Source organism: Felis catus, chromosome X, assembly GCF_018350175.1.
Source record: "Felis catus isolate Fca126 chromosome X, F.catus_Fca126_mat1.0, whole genome shotgun sequence".
NCBI lineage: Eukaryota > Metazoa > Chordata > Mammalia > Carnivora > Felidae > Felis > Felis catus.
The window spans coordinates 127,023,459-127,040,001 of NC_058386.1; the positions used below are offsets into that span (position 1 = coordinate 127,023,459).

General features: G+C 36.7%; 1 protein-coding gene across 4 annotated transcripts in view; it reads left to right on the plus strand.

Annotated features, from left to right (window-relative positions):
* BRCC3 (BRCA1/BRCA2-containing complex subunit 3) overlaps window positions 1-16,543 on the plus strand; it is a 62,052-nt gene that overhangs the window by 6,337 nt on the left and 39,172 nt on the right. For 3 of the 4 annotated variants that reach the window (XM_023248862.1, XM_023248860.1, XM_023248863.1), the window contains 3 exons: window positions 3,138-3,225; window positions 6,191-6,279; window positions 7,797-7,852. In XM_023248862.1, the coding sequence (XP_023104630.1) occupies window positions 3,138-3,225; window positions 6,191-6,279; window positions 7,797-7,852 (233 nt within the window). The remainder of the gene's footprint in view (window positions 1-3,137; window positions 3,226-6,190; window positions 6,280-7,796; window positions 7,853-16,543) is intronic. The other variant, XM_023248861.2, reaches the window with a different exon arrangement.

Consider the following 16,543-nt stretch of genomic DNA (forward strand, 5'->3'; position numbering starts at 1 on the left):
TATTTTCTTTTTTTAAAAAAAAACTATTTAACACACACACATATATATAATTATATATAATAAATGTTATATATTATATATATTATATACTATCTATAAATGGTAACATAATGATATATCATATGTATATTATATATATATGATAGCTCATGACATTGCATAACAACATATCTAGACAATCGTTTACATCACTATATAGAGATACCTCATTCCGTTGTGTGTAAATTGTAGCCCCGGGTGACTTTTCTGGCCTCACACACATGTTTAGGCTCTCTGTAACCTGCTGGGCAGCACTGTAACCTTGCACACACTGCATTTCACAGACATGCACATGTACATGTATGATGGAGTCCTAGAGGATTTCCCCTCCAGCAGTGTGCGAGAGTGCCTGTTTCCCTGAACCTTCACAAACACTGTGGGTTATCAGAGCTTTTTGTTTTTGTGCTGCCAGGGCACAGTACTTGTGTTAAGGAAATTAGCTTTTTGTGATAAGGATACTGATTTTTCTCAGCTTATTCATGATGTATGTATATTTCTCCAATCAAATTGTTTTTGCCTTTTTATATAATCAGATGTATCAATCTCTTACATACGTTTTGCAATCTTTTTTTAAACTCTATTTTGAAATAATTATAGATTCGTGGTAGGTTGCAAAAATAGTATAGAAAGGTCTTTGTACCCTTCACCCAGTTTCCTCCAAACACTACCAGAAAACTGACATTGATACAATGGGTGTCATTCTATGCCATTTTGTCACGTGTGTAAATATATGTGACCACCACAGTAGTCAAAATGCCGACTTGTTCCATCACCATATAGATTTGTCTCATGCTCCCTGTGTATAAGTCATGCTCACCCCATCAAGCTTTGGCTCCAACTCCTGTTCTCCATCTCCCAGAACACAAGTGTATAAAAGTGTTTATAATTGTGCTTATATATTATAAGTTTGAGATACACTCCCAAGATGGGGGGGCGGTGACTGGATACACTGTTGCATGTTACTGCATGCATTGACATTACAATGTAATTACAATGTAATTGACATTACAGTGACTCTCTGTTAAGAATTTACTAAACATCTTGTGTGCTCTTCACTGCTGTTGGAGGCGGAATTCCCTCAATGTGCAGTTGAAAAAAATGGGTTTAGAGAAGTTAAGTAACCTCTTTTTGCATCTAAAAATAAAAATATATATATTTAAAAAGTATTCTTTCTCAGATTTTTGTTGTATAGAAAGGATTATTTTGTTTTAACATAGTGATTTGCAGGAAAACAAATCAGCATTTTGTAAGATAGCAAAGCAGCAGCAGAAAGGGACAGTGTCTTATTTCTAAGTTGAGTTCTTGTATCAAATTAGAGCACCAGATAGAGTTATGGGAAATTTTTGTCTCTAGGACAAAGGAGGAAAATATTCTCTTGCAGTATATTTCTTGACACATGAGGAGACCAAAGTAGGGGTCTTTGTTCATTTGGTCTCTGAAACCACCCTAATTGCTATTGTTGATACTGGCAGGCTGCCAGAGACAAATCAAATGAGTTTTTAAAACCTTGTATTTCTTTTTCAAAAATGTGAGTATGATGGAGCTAGAGAGAGGATTGAAGATTTGCTCACCTTGATAATATGAGTTCCAAAGATTTAGATAAGCTACTTTTCAGATAGCACAGTGATAAGTATTTGAGTGATCAAACATTAGTAAGTTGGATTAAGAGGATGTAACTATTTACAGTAATGGAAGCCAAATAGAGTCTAGTTTTATTTTTTATTTATTTATATTTTTAAAGTTTATTTATTTTGGGGAGAGATAGTGCATGCACGCAAATTTGGGAAGGGCACAGGGAGGGAGAGAGAGTTTCCCAAGCAGGTTCCACGCTGTCAGCAAGGTCATGACCTGAGCCAAAATCAAGAGTCGGAACTTAACCAACTGAGCCACCCAGGTGCTCCTTATTTATTTACTTTATTTATTTATTAAAAATTTTTTAATGTTTATTCATTTTTTGGGAGACAGAGACAGAACACAAGCAGGGGAGGGGCAGAGACAGAGGGAGACACAGAATCCGAAGCAGGTTCCAGGTTCTGAGCTGTCAGCACAGAGCCCAATGCAGGGCTAGAACTCAGACTGCAAGATCATGACCTGAGCTGAAGTCAGATGCTCAACCGACTGAGCCACCCAGGCGCCCGTTTATGTACTTATTTTTTTTAACAATTTTTTAAAATGTTTATTTTTTTGAGAGAGAGCGAGAGACAGAGCTCGAGATGGGAATGGCAGAGAGAGAGGGAGACACAGAATCTGAAGCAGGCTCCAGGCTCTGAGCTGTCAGCACAGAGCCCAATGCCGGGCTCGAACTCACAGACTGTGAGATCATGACCTGAGCCAAAGTCGGATGCTCAACCGACTGAGCCACCCAGGTGCCCCTTATGTACTTCTTTTTAAAGTAATCTGTACACTTGACTTGGGGCTTGAACTCACAACCCTGAGATCAAGAGTTGTGTGCTCTAGGGACTGAGCCAGCCAGGTGCCCCAAATTGATTCTATTTTTAAAGTTTATTTATTTATTTTTGAGAGAGGGAGAGTGAGGGTGCAGGGGAGGGGCAAAGACAGGGAGAGAGAATCCCAAGCAGGCTCCATCCATGCTGTCAGTCCAGAGCCCAATGCAGGGCTTGAACTCACAAACTGTGAGACCATGATCTGAGCCAAAATCAAGAGTTGGACGCTTAACTGACTGAACTACCTAGGTGCCCCAATTCTATTTTTTTTAAGTTTATTTATTTATTTTGAGTGAGAGCGCAGGAGGGGCCAAGAGAGAGGGATAGAGAGAATCCCAAGCAGGCTCCCCGCTGTCAGTGTAGAGCCCAACGCAGGGCTCAAACTCCCAAACCGTGAGGTGATGACCTGAGCCAAAATCAAGAGTCGGACAGTCAACCAATGGAGCCAGCCAGGTGCCCCCTGATTCTATTTAAAAAAAAAAAATACTTTTGGCTTTAAACGGGAGGTCTGGGAAATTCTGGGCATTGACCTTATTTCATTCTTTTATTGATATTAAATTGGACTAGGTTTATTTTAAACCTCAGAATGCTTTCTGAGCCCATAAGCATCACAAATTTTGTTCCCACAAGTTGAAAATACCTTGACAGACACACAGGTTGGCTGAACTAACAGGTCGCCCCATGAGAGTTGTGGGCTGGTATCATTCCCATCCTCATATAACTGTTTGGCCTTCACATGTTGGTAAGTATTATGGGCTTGCAATGTTTATTATCTTTAGCAATCAGTATCATCTTTCCTTCTCCATTACATGAACTACAGTTATTTTAAACCATACTTTATCCTTAAACAGCTGCCCTTGTCCATGACCCTGGGATCATAACGTGAGCCCAAATCAAGAGTCAGATGCTCAACTGACTGAGCCACCCAGGCACCCTGTCATATTGTTTTTAGTAGAGCTAAAATTTCAGTACTCCATTTTGACTGTATTCATGAAACCACAACTAACTAAAACCTGACAATTGGCTGATACCTCAAAAAGTTTAAATTGTAACTGAAAATTGCTGATTGCTGAATACCACTGTCCAGTACCCTCCCATTTGGAATACTCAAAGGTGTCAGGTGTGAAAGCTACAAAATTGAGGTTTAACACATATTCCATCCTAGCTGTTGGGGCTCTCAACCTACCTCCTCATCCCTCTAATCAGTGTAATGTAACAAAATTCTTATCTCTTTTTTTTACTGCTTTTCCTGAGTCATGGTGATTTTTGGTGTCTACCTGACTCTTTTTTTTAAGGTTTTATTTATTTATTTTTAGGTGGGGGGAAGGAGAGGCAGAGAGAGAGAGAGAGAGAGAGAGAGAGAGAGAGAGAGAGAGAATATATGAATCCCAAGCAGGCTCCACGCTGTCAGATCAGAGCCTGACATGGGGCTCGAGCCCACAAACCATGAGATCATGACCTGAGCCAAAATCAAGAGCTGGACAGTGAACCGACTAAGCAACCCAGGTGCCCCAAAGGTTGTTTTCATAGCTATAAATGTAGTCCTGTAAAACCATAATATCACTGAATAAATTCAGTGTTTGATTTTATCTAACTTCTACTCAAAAATAATTGCTATTTTCCTGCCACCCATTAACACTAAAATCAGATTTGCTTCTAATTTCTCCCATGGTAGTACCATCAGCCAGAAAGGAAGAAGTACCAACCATTAATGAAGGAAAGGTTAGAGAGTATATATTCCTGAACAATATTGTCACTATGGTAATAAGTTGGAATGGAAAATTTTCTGGTAAAAAAAGAAACTCTAAGAGCTTAGGAAAAAAACTATCAGTCTCTGAACTGGAACACCCATTCAGAGACTGATTGAGTTTTCCCCTCAGGGGCAACAGATCCAAGCTGTTAAACAAGAACCTAGGGAGGCATTTGCAATGTAGCAGTAAGAGCAGTAGGGCAAGTGACATCTTTACAAAAGGCAGTTAGGAAAACAAGGGTATTGCAGAATGTAACTGAACAAAAGAATCAGCTAAATAGTGAAAATGACTAAGGAACCAAATGAAAAGAATTTAACACAAAGTAAATTTGGAGACTAGAGCATTGAGATCTTATCTTGAAAATAATATCTAACTGGGTAAGAAAAAGGAATAAATAACAAAATGGAATAAAGTCTATGCTCAACGTTGCTTTTAAGGGTGTTAATTTTCTTTCTAAACTGCAGATGGGAAGGTCAGAGAGTTATCACACCAGGAGAGTTGGGAACAGCAGCTTTGGATTCTGTTAGGGGGCAGGTCTGTTAGACTCTCATTTCAGTCACTAGTTGAGAGACTAGTTAAGAGATCTTCCCTGTGCCACAGTTTCGTCACTACAGAAAAGGTGAACGTGTTATCAGAGTAGTATATGAAATCATGTATAAGTCATTCTGTCCCATGCTCAGCACAATAACAAAGATACCAAAGCATTTATCCATAGAACTCAACATGGAGAGAGCATGAGTAAATATTTAAAGTTGAATGGCAGACACCATTGGAAGGATTAACAAGAACATTGAGGTCACAAAACTATAGGTAAAATTAAAGAAAAAAATCATCTCCCAACTAAACTGGTGTTCACAATGACTAGATTGTTGTGTAATTCCAGAGCCTAAGGAATTGTGTAGATACAAAGATGTATAGGTCATCTCCAAATGGTTGTGCAAGAATTAAGTCAAGCAGGTGTCCTGTGTTAGCAAGTCCTGGAAAAAAATGAGTGATGATTTAAAGTATGTATAGTAAGTATGTTTAGTGGGAAAAATATTCCAAGCTACATTCAAGAATGACAAGTGAGAAGGAGTGAAATGAAAATATTTTTTCGTTAAGAGGTAGAGAGAGGGAGGTGACAATGGTGTGTGTGTGTGTGTGTGTGTGTGTGTATGAAGAATTTTAATGTGTTTTATGATAAGGTAGTATAATTAAAGTTCCAGTAGGTTAGAATGGTTATTACATAAATGATTATTCAACAAATTTATAGGATACCTGAATGGAACAATATAGTGACAGTTTCTGCTGGTTTGGGCCTTATGATTTTGTGGGGAAAAAACAAAGTACTAAAGGGGAAACAAAGAGTAACAACAATAAAGAAGAAATCTAGAACATTTGTACCAGCAAAGTTTTAAAAATGTTTATTTATTTTGAGAGAGAGAGCAGGAAAGGGGCAGAGAGAGAGTCCTAAGCAGGCTCTGAGCTATCAGCGCACAGCCTGACGTGGGGCTCAATCTCACAAACCATGAGATTATGAACTGAGCCAAAGTTGGACAATTAACCGACTGAGCCACCCAGGTGCCCCAATACCTAATGTTTTGTATCCTTCATAAGAATTATGCCTGTAAGAATTTCCTCCAGAATAGTTCTACACTTCCATTCTTTATTGTCAAGTCTAATACATTCACTTCCCTAGAAGATGTCCATCAAAAGGATTATTGCAGGAGACTTTGCCTTTTTCCGGGGCTTTTCTTTCTCTCTGAGTCCCCTGGAAGAGATTATCAACTTTTAGGGGGCTAATTGAAGAGTCATTAATCTAATTTCTCTTATTTAATTGCAAACTTCCTAGAGTACTCTTCACTCACCTAGTAAAGTGTTCTGAATCTTGAGAGGACTGTGTGCTACCATTATCTTTAAATCTTCATATTTGTGAGATACAGCTTATTGACAGCAGATTTTTATCTTTATTCGCAGATGTTCGCACACAAGCTATGTACCAGATGATGGATCAAGGCTTTGTAGGACTTATTTTTTCCTGCTTCATAGAAGATAAAAACACAAAGGTATTGTGTGTGTGTGTGTGTGTGTGTGTGTGTGTGTGTGTGTGCAAGTGTGTGTGTAAAAACACACACACACACAGAATAGAGAAAAATCTTTTTGCAATTTCAATAGGGTGGCCAGGGAAGGTTTCAATGAGAAGGGTCATTGAGTCAGGACCTGAAGAAAGTGAGGGAGCAAGTCTTGTGGATTTCTTGGGGGAAGAGCGTTCCAGGCAGAGGAAATAGCCAGTGCAAAGACCCTGAGGTGAGTGCGGCATGTTCAGGGGACATCAAGGAAGTCAGTGTGTCTGCAGCAGAGTGAGGAAGACCGTGACCATATGTTCCAGTTTGCCTCTGTCAGTCCCAGTTTTACCCCACGATCCCAGTCTCCTATTTAGTTCACACCTTTCCTTCTTGGAAGTGTCCTGGTTTGGATAGTGACTCATTTGGTCATTCTGCAATGAAGTCTGAAAGATAACGGGGCCGGATCTTAAGAGGCCTTTGATTTCACTCTGATTTGGGAAGCCACTAGGGGGTGACTTTATGTTGTAATGGGATCTCTCTGGCTACTGTGTTGATAGTCGACTGGACGGTGGGTGCGGGCGGTGCACGGGGAGGGAGGGAGTGTGGAATCCATGACGTCCATGAGACCAGGTAGGAAGATGCTGTAGTAGTCTAGGCAAGAGGTGATGGAGGTTTGCCCATGGGGGTAGGAGTGGAGGTAATGAAAAAGAGCCAGATTCTGCAAACATTTCCATGGCTAATAATAGTAACAAATGTTGCCATTTATCACCTATTGTATGGTGCCTGCTTATTAGGTGTTTCACATAAACATGCTCTAACCTTGACAATAGGTCTGTGAGGACTATTATGTGTATGGATGAGCCAAGCTCAGAGAAGCTCAGTCAGTGGCTAGTCTTGCTAGTCTGTCTAGAGTGTTTCTTTTTGAATTTTACATTTGTAGGCTTGACCATGTGTCAGTTCAAACAAAAAGAAAATTACTATTTAATATTGTAGGAATGAATTTTGCCAAGACTATCAAATGTGTTGTGTCCTTTAGTATATAATTACATTGTCAGAATCTGTATTAATAATGAATATTCTTCATAAAATCACTCTTTTCCAGAAACATTAAAGTAACTTGAACTTTATACTTCATATGAAATGACTTTGGCTTTGTCATCATAAATTTATTTGTTGTCATTATAAATAGTTGAATAAGTTTGTCAGCTTCCAACAAAGCAGTTTGAGTGCTCTAGTTTTCCGTTTCTTGGTTCTCATGTTTATAAGTAGTTCTCTGCTGTCACATGAATGCATGTTCATGTTGACTGAGTACACGATCCTGTATAGAAATTGATCGATGGCATATTCCATCTTCGGAAAGCCGTTTAACGCTCCTCTTCTGAGGGTCTGTAGATACCGCTCATGTAAGGATAGGAGTTTTAGGTTTGAATCTACTAAATTGCTATACCTGTTTCAATATTAATCCTTTTCTGTGTGATCTTTCTGTTTCTTTCTCTTCCTTTTTCTTTTGTTTTTAGACTGGCCGGGTACTCTACACTTGCTTTCAATCCATACAGGCCCAAAAGAGCTCAGAGTAAGTATGACAAACATGTATGTATGTATTGGTGGGTTCATTTTCATTCCAGGGAATTGATTGTTTAGTTTAATTTTATTTCTCTCACTAATAAGACACTAATAATTCTATAAATCTACTTATACCCCTTAACATCTCTGTGAGGTGTTAGAATCTCTTTAGCATCTTGGATTTTAGGGATCTAGAATGCTAGGATCATATAAAAAGTCTGTTCATTGCAATTACATCATGAGAGCCCTGTCCCACTTTTCCTTTCCTGAAGTTATTCGAAAATGAGTTACTACTTTTCCTTCCTCTTGTAAATTGTAAAACAAAGACTGAGTATGCAAACTATTATAGATTTCTTGTCTTTGCTGTGCCATAAACTTGCTTTCAGAATTACAGTATTTTATTTAAATGCTTGCATAGGTTAGTTCCTCATTTCAATTCAATTCAGCCTGAATTAGCAAATCTTAATACAATATGTACTATATGCCAAGGACCATGGTACAGACTGAGGATGCAGAGATGGAAGCCAAGTTCATCATCTAATTGGGAGACAGAAGTAGACAGTCTTACATTTTTTTCTTATATTTGTCAATGTGTCGTTATAGCATTGTTTGAAAGAGCAAAGAATTGGAAAAAGTAGATGTGAGTACGGAACCAAGGAAATAAATTATGATTCATCTAAATAATGGAATAATAAGCCATTAACAAATATGAGGAAGGTCAGGAGTAATACAGAAATATCTGCAATATACATTGTTAAATAAAAAAGATAAGGTACAAGAATAGCATGGAGAGCCTGCCACTATTTGTGTAAGGGTATGGGAGAGGAGTATATATACACCAGCGCACTTGCTTGTAAATATATCAGATATCTGGAAGGAAACATGTCAGTCACCTCAGCAAAGAGGAAGTGGGAATGAAGGAGACTTCACTGGACCCTTCACTTAGCATACAGAAGTGTTACTTAGTCAAGAAAATTTAATTACAATTTTTTTATCAAAGTAATAGATGCATATGCATAAAAATATCAAATGGTACGGAAGAACATAATAGTCTCCCTCCTCAGAAGGAGCCACTGTCTCCTAATTTTGTTTTTAGTCTTGATGTTTGCTTTGATATATCTAAATAATATGCTTTTCATACTCTTTCTTGATTTATTACTATTAGATATTATCTGTTCTTATTAAGTTATCTTGCAGTCACAAGTGAGGATTTAGCCCCATTTCCATTTTCCCCCAATGTAGTCATATTACTACTTTTTGTTCTGTTGGTTACTTTTCTAATCATGAAGTTTGTCCCTTTATTTATTCTGTCAACAATAGACAATATCTTTTGGCTCCCTATTGTTACTTGTAGTTTTACCATAAACCTTTGTATTTTCACAGTTGCAAACATCTATGTTCTGTGTTGTAACCATAATTGCATTTTCTGTGCTTTCTCTACTGTTGACTCTAAGAGTATAAAATAAAGTGTCTATATTATTATGATTATGTAAATATTCTTCCATGTACAACCAAGAAATGCAAAGCAGTATGATTCCATTTCCTTTCTTGTATAGTTTTTTGCTTTTTCATGGAGTTTTGAACGGCTTCCCTCCTAATTTTTCTGCCTTTAACACCTCACTGAGTTCCAATTTGTTAGGACTAATATAAAAATCTTTGGAATCCCTGCTTTTGCTAGGATTATTCCCTGAAGCCCTCCATCTTCCTACCTTAGCCAAGGCTTATCCTGGGACTTTTGTTCATTATTCTCCTTGGTGAGATCCATTGTTGTCTGGATTTCATGTCATCTTTCTTGGTTCACTCTTTCTAAGAAAGGTATGCATTTGAGTCTTTTACCAGTGTAACGCTTGTTGTTTTACAGGGGACTTTTTTTTTTCTCTGACAGCTTTTAGGAGCTTCTGTATTCTTGATGTTGTGGAATTTTCTGTGATATATCCAGAGTGTGGATATTCTGTGATTCAAACTGTTGGACACTGTCAGTCAGACAGTACTTGTCCTGCCAGTAGGGGAAGTTCTCTGCTATTGTTTTCTTTTGTATCCCCAGATATAACCATGTATACCCAGTTCCTGGGAGGAGAAAATACTATTTACAATTCAGTGCCATCCCATAATTTAAAATTTCTTCAAGTGTAAATCAGTCTTTGGGGGATAATTTCTCATTCTTTCAGTTACTTCTCTTTCTCTCCATTTTGACTCTAGATGGCATTTAAAGTATTGGGAAAGAGAAGTAAATGCACTTATGCTATAGGGAAAGGAGACTTCCTGGTCTCATACTGGTTTTGGGAATCAGGGCATGAGTCCTTCTATTCATGATTAATGTTCACCTTCATTTATGCAATGTATTCCTCCTCTCTCATGGACTTGAAGCCCCAACATAAGGAGATACCTTAACAGCTTCCTCTCCTATGACTTCCTCTCTCTATTCTTTGATAATTCCTTCCCCTATTAGTCAGATATTAAAGCTCCTAGATTGTCAAAAGAACTCTTTTAACTCCTATTTTCTGTCTCTTTTTTTGTTGTTCTGATTTCTCAGGTATATTTGCGATTTTATCTTCCAACCCTTGCATTTTAGCAATTTAATATTTTTAACTTCTGAGCGATTTTTCTTTAGTGGTTATTCCTATTTCACAGTATCCTATTCTTGCTTTATTGATATATTGAAATGTTAAATTTTCTTCTGTTTTTTTTTGTTTTTTCAGTTTCTGTTTATTTTTTATTATATTTGATATATTCTATAAACATTTTATGATTTATATTTTTGTATCTTGCTTTTCATCCTCTTTTAATAACAAGGCAACATAACATGAGTGATAGCTCATTATTTGTGGCCTTAGCTTGTCAACAGGAAGCTTCATTTTAGGGTGAGTGGGTTTAGAGCCAGCCATTTTTCTGGTGGATCACTTTTAGGTATCTTGCTCTGGGATATCAATTTTAACAATTACCACAATCCCAGACAGTTTCTTCTATTAGGATAATTCTTGCTGCTGCTGCTGCTGCTGCTGCTATTGCTGCTAATGATGATGATGATGATTTTGGCTTAAGAATGGAAGCCTACTTACTAGGTATTTTGTGTATACTGAGTCCCAATTGTGGAAGAGCACAAAAGGGGAGTAACTAGAGTCCCAAATTTCTGGCAGGAAGACCAAAAGGGTAGCTTCCAGGAAATTACACAAAGGTAGGAGTATGTTAAAGCCAACTTCATAAAGTTGTTTATAAATTTCTGGGCCCACTCGTGAGCCATGTGTGCATGGACCTGATCTTAATTAGCATAAATGAAAACTGGATTAACTGGTAGACCACCACATTGGTCCCATGCTAACCACTGGGTGGCAAACATGCAGGAAAGACCTGAAGAGCACTAGAAAGGCTCTGAAAATTGAACTGACATTGGAACCACAGCCCACTGTGTAAATTTCAACCCGAACTTAACTAGGCAGGTACCCTGCTAAAACAAAGACAACATTCTCTGTAGACTATAAACAAGACCCAGTGTATCATTTAAAAAATATTCAAAATACGCAGGATGCAATTCAGAATTATTTGGCATGTGAAGAACCACAAAAGCCTCAACTTGCATGGAAAATGATAATCAACAGATGTCAACACTGAGATGACAGTGATGTAGGATTGATCTGGTAAACACTTGAAAGCAACTAGTATAAAAATGTTTTTGAAAATCACAACTTCTGCAACAAATGTTTAAGTAGAAAGTCTCAGCAAACAAATGCAAGACCTAAAGAAGCAAGCAGTCACTGAAATATAAGACTCACTGGATGCACTTGATAGCACAATGGAGATGATAGAGGAAAGAGTAAACATTGATGATAGATCAGTAGAAACTATCCAATCTGAATAAGAGAAGAAAAAGATATTGACTAAAGTGAATAGAGAGAATGATAGCAACAAAAATGGCAGAGTAGGAAACTTCAAATGTTCTCCACGAAAGCAGCAAATAATCTGGCCAAAGCTGTCAGAATCAACTTTATTGGAACTGTAGAAACTAATCAAAGCTTTATAGGAACCAGGCAAATGCTTAAGGAAAAACATCACAGTCTCACATTTAAGGAAATCTCTGTTGAGTCACTCGATGTCCACTAAGCTAACAGGACAGAAGTCTCAGTGGCTACACATAACAAAGATCGTGTAAAATTACTTCAAGAAAGTTATTAAACACACAAAATAAGATAAAATAAGCAGCAACAATAAACCCTGGGGAGGGTGTAGAATCTGATTTCCACAGTTACCACATTATAATATTCAAAACGTCCAGTTTTAAAAACAAAAGCATTCAAAGAAACAAATTTTGGGCCATAAACAGGAAAAAAGGAATTAATAAAAACATTCCTGAAGGAAACCCAGACATTAGATTTACTAGACAAAAAGATTTTTAATCAACTGTTTAAAATATCGTCAAAAAGCTAAAAGGAAACCATGTACAAAGAACTAAAGGAAACCATGAGAATGTCAGAGGATATCAAACAGAATATTGATGATGAGATAAATTATAAAGAGGAACCAAATAGGAATTCTGGAATGAGAAGTACAATAACTGAAATGAAAAATTCAATAGGTTCAATAGCAGATTTGAGAAGACAAAAAGAAAGAATCGAGATTACTGTCTGAGGAGCAGAAAGTAAAAAGAATGAAGAAAATTGAACAGAGCCTAAGAGACCCACGGGACACCTTAAAACATTATCAATATACTCAAATAGGAGTCTCAGAACAAGATGAGAGAAAGGAGCATAAAATATATATGAATGAATAATGGTCAAAAACTTCCCAAATTTAATAAAAAGCATGAATCTACACACTTAAGAGTCTCAAAGGATTCCAAACAGGAAAAACTCAAGGAGATTGACATTGAGACATTATAATCAAAGTGTTGGAAGCCAAAGGCAAAGAGAGAATCTGGAAAGCAAGAGAAGTGACTCTTACATACAAGGGATTCTTTTTTTAAAAAAAATGTTAATGTTTATTTTTCGAGACAGAGAGAGAGAGAGCATGAGCAAGGGAGGGGCAAAGAGAGAGAGGGAGACACAGAATCCGAAGCAGGCTCCAGGTTCCGAGCCATCAGCACAGAGCCCGACGTGGGGCTCAAACCCATAAACCCTGAGATCATGACCTGAGCTGAAGTTGGATACATAACTGACTGAGCCACCCAGGTGCCCCATACAAGGGATTCTTAATAAGATTGAGAGGCAATTTATCATCAGAAACCAGGGAGGCCAGAAGGTAGTGGGATGACATAGTCTAATATGCTGATAGAAAAAAAAAAGAACAACAACACTACCAAGTAAGAATTCTGTATCTGGCAAAATTATCCTCTTAAAGTGAAAGAGAAATTGACATTCTCAGGTAAACAAAGACAGTATTTTTACTAGTAGGTCTGCCTTATAGGAATTGCTCAAGTGAGGCCTTCAGGCTAAAATAAAAGAACACTTAAAGGTTAACTAACTTGGATTTAAATTAAACAGTAAAATAAAGTAAAATGAAAGGACACTTGACAGTAACTTGAATCCACACAAAGAAATAAAGAATAGCAGAAAGATAACTACATAGTTTGATATAAACATCAGTATTAATGTATTAATTTTCGCTTTGAAACTTCTGTTTTTATCCCTATAGGATTTAAAAGGCAATTACATAAAGCAACATTTACTAATTGGTTGATAGACAATATGTATAAAGAATTTTTAATAATTTTTAATAATAACATAAAAGGATGGGAATGGAGCTAGATAAGAGCAATGTGTATATGATTGAAACTAAGTTGGTATTGATTTCAATTAGGTTGTCAGGAAATAGGTTAATTGTAATTTCCAGGGCAACCATTGAGGAAATGTCTTTCTAATACAAAAGAAGGCAGTAATGGAGGTATTGAGGAACAAAAAAATGCATGACATATAGAAAACAAATAGCAAAATGGCAGAACTCTTAATAATTATGTTAAGTATAAATATAAATAAACTCTCCAATTGAAAGACAACAGTTGTCAGAATGGATAAAAGAAAAATAACTATCTACAGATGACTCACTTTAGATCCAAAGGCAAAAGTAGTTTGAAAGTAAAAGAATGGGAAACGATATATGCAAATAGTAGTAGTCAAAGAGAGCTGGAGTACCTTTGCTAATATCAGACAAAGTAGACTTTAAGATAAAAATTGTTACGAGACAAAGGAGGACATTACATAACAATAAAAGTGTCCAACAAGAAGATAAAACAATTATAAATGTATATACACCTGACAAAAGGGTCCCAAAATATATCATGTAAACATTGACAGAACTAAAGGGAGAAGTAGATGGCTCAGCAATAGAACAACCAGAAAAAAAAAAAAATAATGAAACAGAACACTTGAACAACACTATCAACCAACTACACCTGACAGACCTATGTGGAATACTCCACCAAATAGTAGCTGAAAACACATTCTTTTCAAGTACACATGGGATGCTCTCCACAGTTAAACTGCATGTTAGTCCACAAAGCAAGTCTCAATACATTGTAAAAGATTGAAATCATACAAAACATCTTCTACAAAAATAGAATGAAATCTGAAATCAGCTATATAAGGAAATGTGGAAATTTCACATATATTTGGAAATTAAATATTCTTAAGCAACCAATGGGATAAAGAAAACATTACAAAGAAATTAGAAAATACTTTGAAAAGAAAATCACAGCATACCAAAATGTATGAGATGCACAAAAAGCAGTACTGAGAAGGAAATTTATAGCTGTATAATAAAAAAGAAATCAGCCAGGAATTCCTGGCTGGCTCAGTCAGTAGAGCATGTGAGTCTTGATCTTGGGGTTGTGAGTTTGAGCTCCATTTTAGGTGTAGAGAGTACTTAAAAAATAAAATTAAATTAAAATTAAAATAATAATAAATACCTCAAGTCATTAACCTCACTTTACACTTTAAGGAAAAAGTGTAACCTAAATACAAAGCAATTAGAAGGAAGGAAATCATAAATGTTAAAGTTGAAGACAAGATAAGGAATAGAAAAACAGTAGATAAAATAAAATAAACCAAAAGTTATTTGAAAAGATCAACAAAATTGACGTGTCTTTAGCTAGATTGAAAAAGAAAAATGAGAGAAAACACAAATAACTAAAATCTGAAATAAAAGCAGGCTACCACTACTGACCTTCCAGAAATAAAAAGGATTATAAGGTAAAACTGAACAATTGCATGTCAACAAATTAGATAGCCTAAATAAAATGGACACATTCCTAGAAATACACAAATTGCCAAAACTGGCTCAAAAAGAAAGAAAACTAGAGCAGACTTATAAAAAATAGATTGAATCAGTAGTCAAAAACCTCCTGACAGAGAAAACTCCCAAGACCAGATGACTACACTGGTTAATTCTGCCACACACTGAAAAAGAATGAACACTAATCCTTCTCAAAGTCTTCCAAAAAATAGGAGAGAGTACTTCTCACTCATTCTTTGAGTCCAGCATTACCCTGATACCAAAGCCAGACAAAGATAGCACAATAAAAAAGAAAGAAAAAAATTACAAAGCAATATTCCTTCTGAATACAGATACAAAAATTTTCAGGGAAGTATTAGCAAACTGAATCTAACAGCAGATTAGAAGGATTATATACCATGACCAAGTGGGATTTATCTCAGACATACAAGCAAGTTTTTTTTAATGTTTATTTTTGAGAGAGAAGAGAAAGGATGTGCACAAGCAGGGGAGGGGCAGAGGGAGGGAGACAGAGGATCTGAAGTGGGCTCTGCACTGTCAGTAGAGAGCCCAATGTGGGGCTCGAACCCACGAACCGTGAGGTCATGACCTGAGCCAATGTTAGTTGCTTAACTGACTGAGCCACCCAGGTATCCTACAAGCAAATTTTAACATAAAGTCAATTAATATATATGAAGGAAAAAACCCCACAAGATTATCTCAGTTGGTGCAGAAAAGGTATTTGACAGATTCCAACACAGTTTCATAATAAAAACACTCAAAAAACTAGGAATTTAGAGGATACTCCTCAATATTTATGGACATTTAAGAAGACTCACAGCTAGGGGTGATTGGGTGGCTCATTCGGTTGAATGTCTGATTCTTGATTTCAGCTCAGGTCATGATCTCATGGTGGTGAGCTCAACCCTGCCTTGGGCTCTGTACTGTGCATGGAACCTGCTTAAGATTCTCTCTCTCTCTCTCTCTCTCTCTCTCTCTCTCTCTCTCTCTCTCTCAGAAAACAAAAAGCCTACAGCTAACATTTTACTCAGTAGTGAAAGAGCGAAAACTTTCTAAGATCAGGAACAAGAAAAGTTGCCCACTTTCACCACTGCTATTCACCACTGTACTGGTAGTGCTAGCCAAGACAATTAAACAAAAGAAATAAAAGGCATCCAAGTTGAAATAAGAAGTAAAACTATCTGTATTTGAAGATGACTTGATCTATATCTATATCTATCTATCTATCTATCTATCTATAATCAATCCCATACAAGTCCCCCAAAGCTATTAGAGATAACAAAAAAATTCAGGAAAGCTGTAGTGTTCAAAATAAATATACAAAAATCAGTTGTATTTCTGTACACCAGCAAGCAACAATCCAAATAGGAAATTAAGGAAAAAATTCCGTTTACAGTAGCATCCAAAATAATAAAATACTCAGGACAAAATTTAACTGAGGAAGAGAGAGACTTGTAAAGTTAAAAATAGAATACACTGC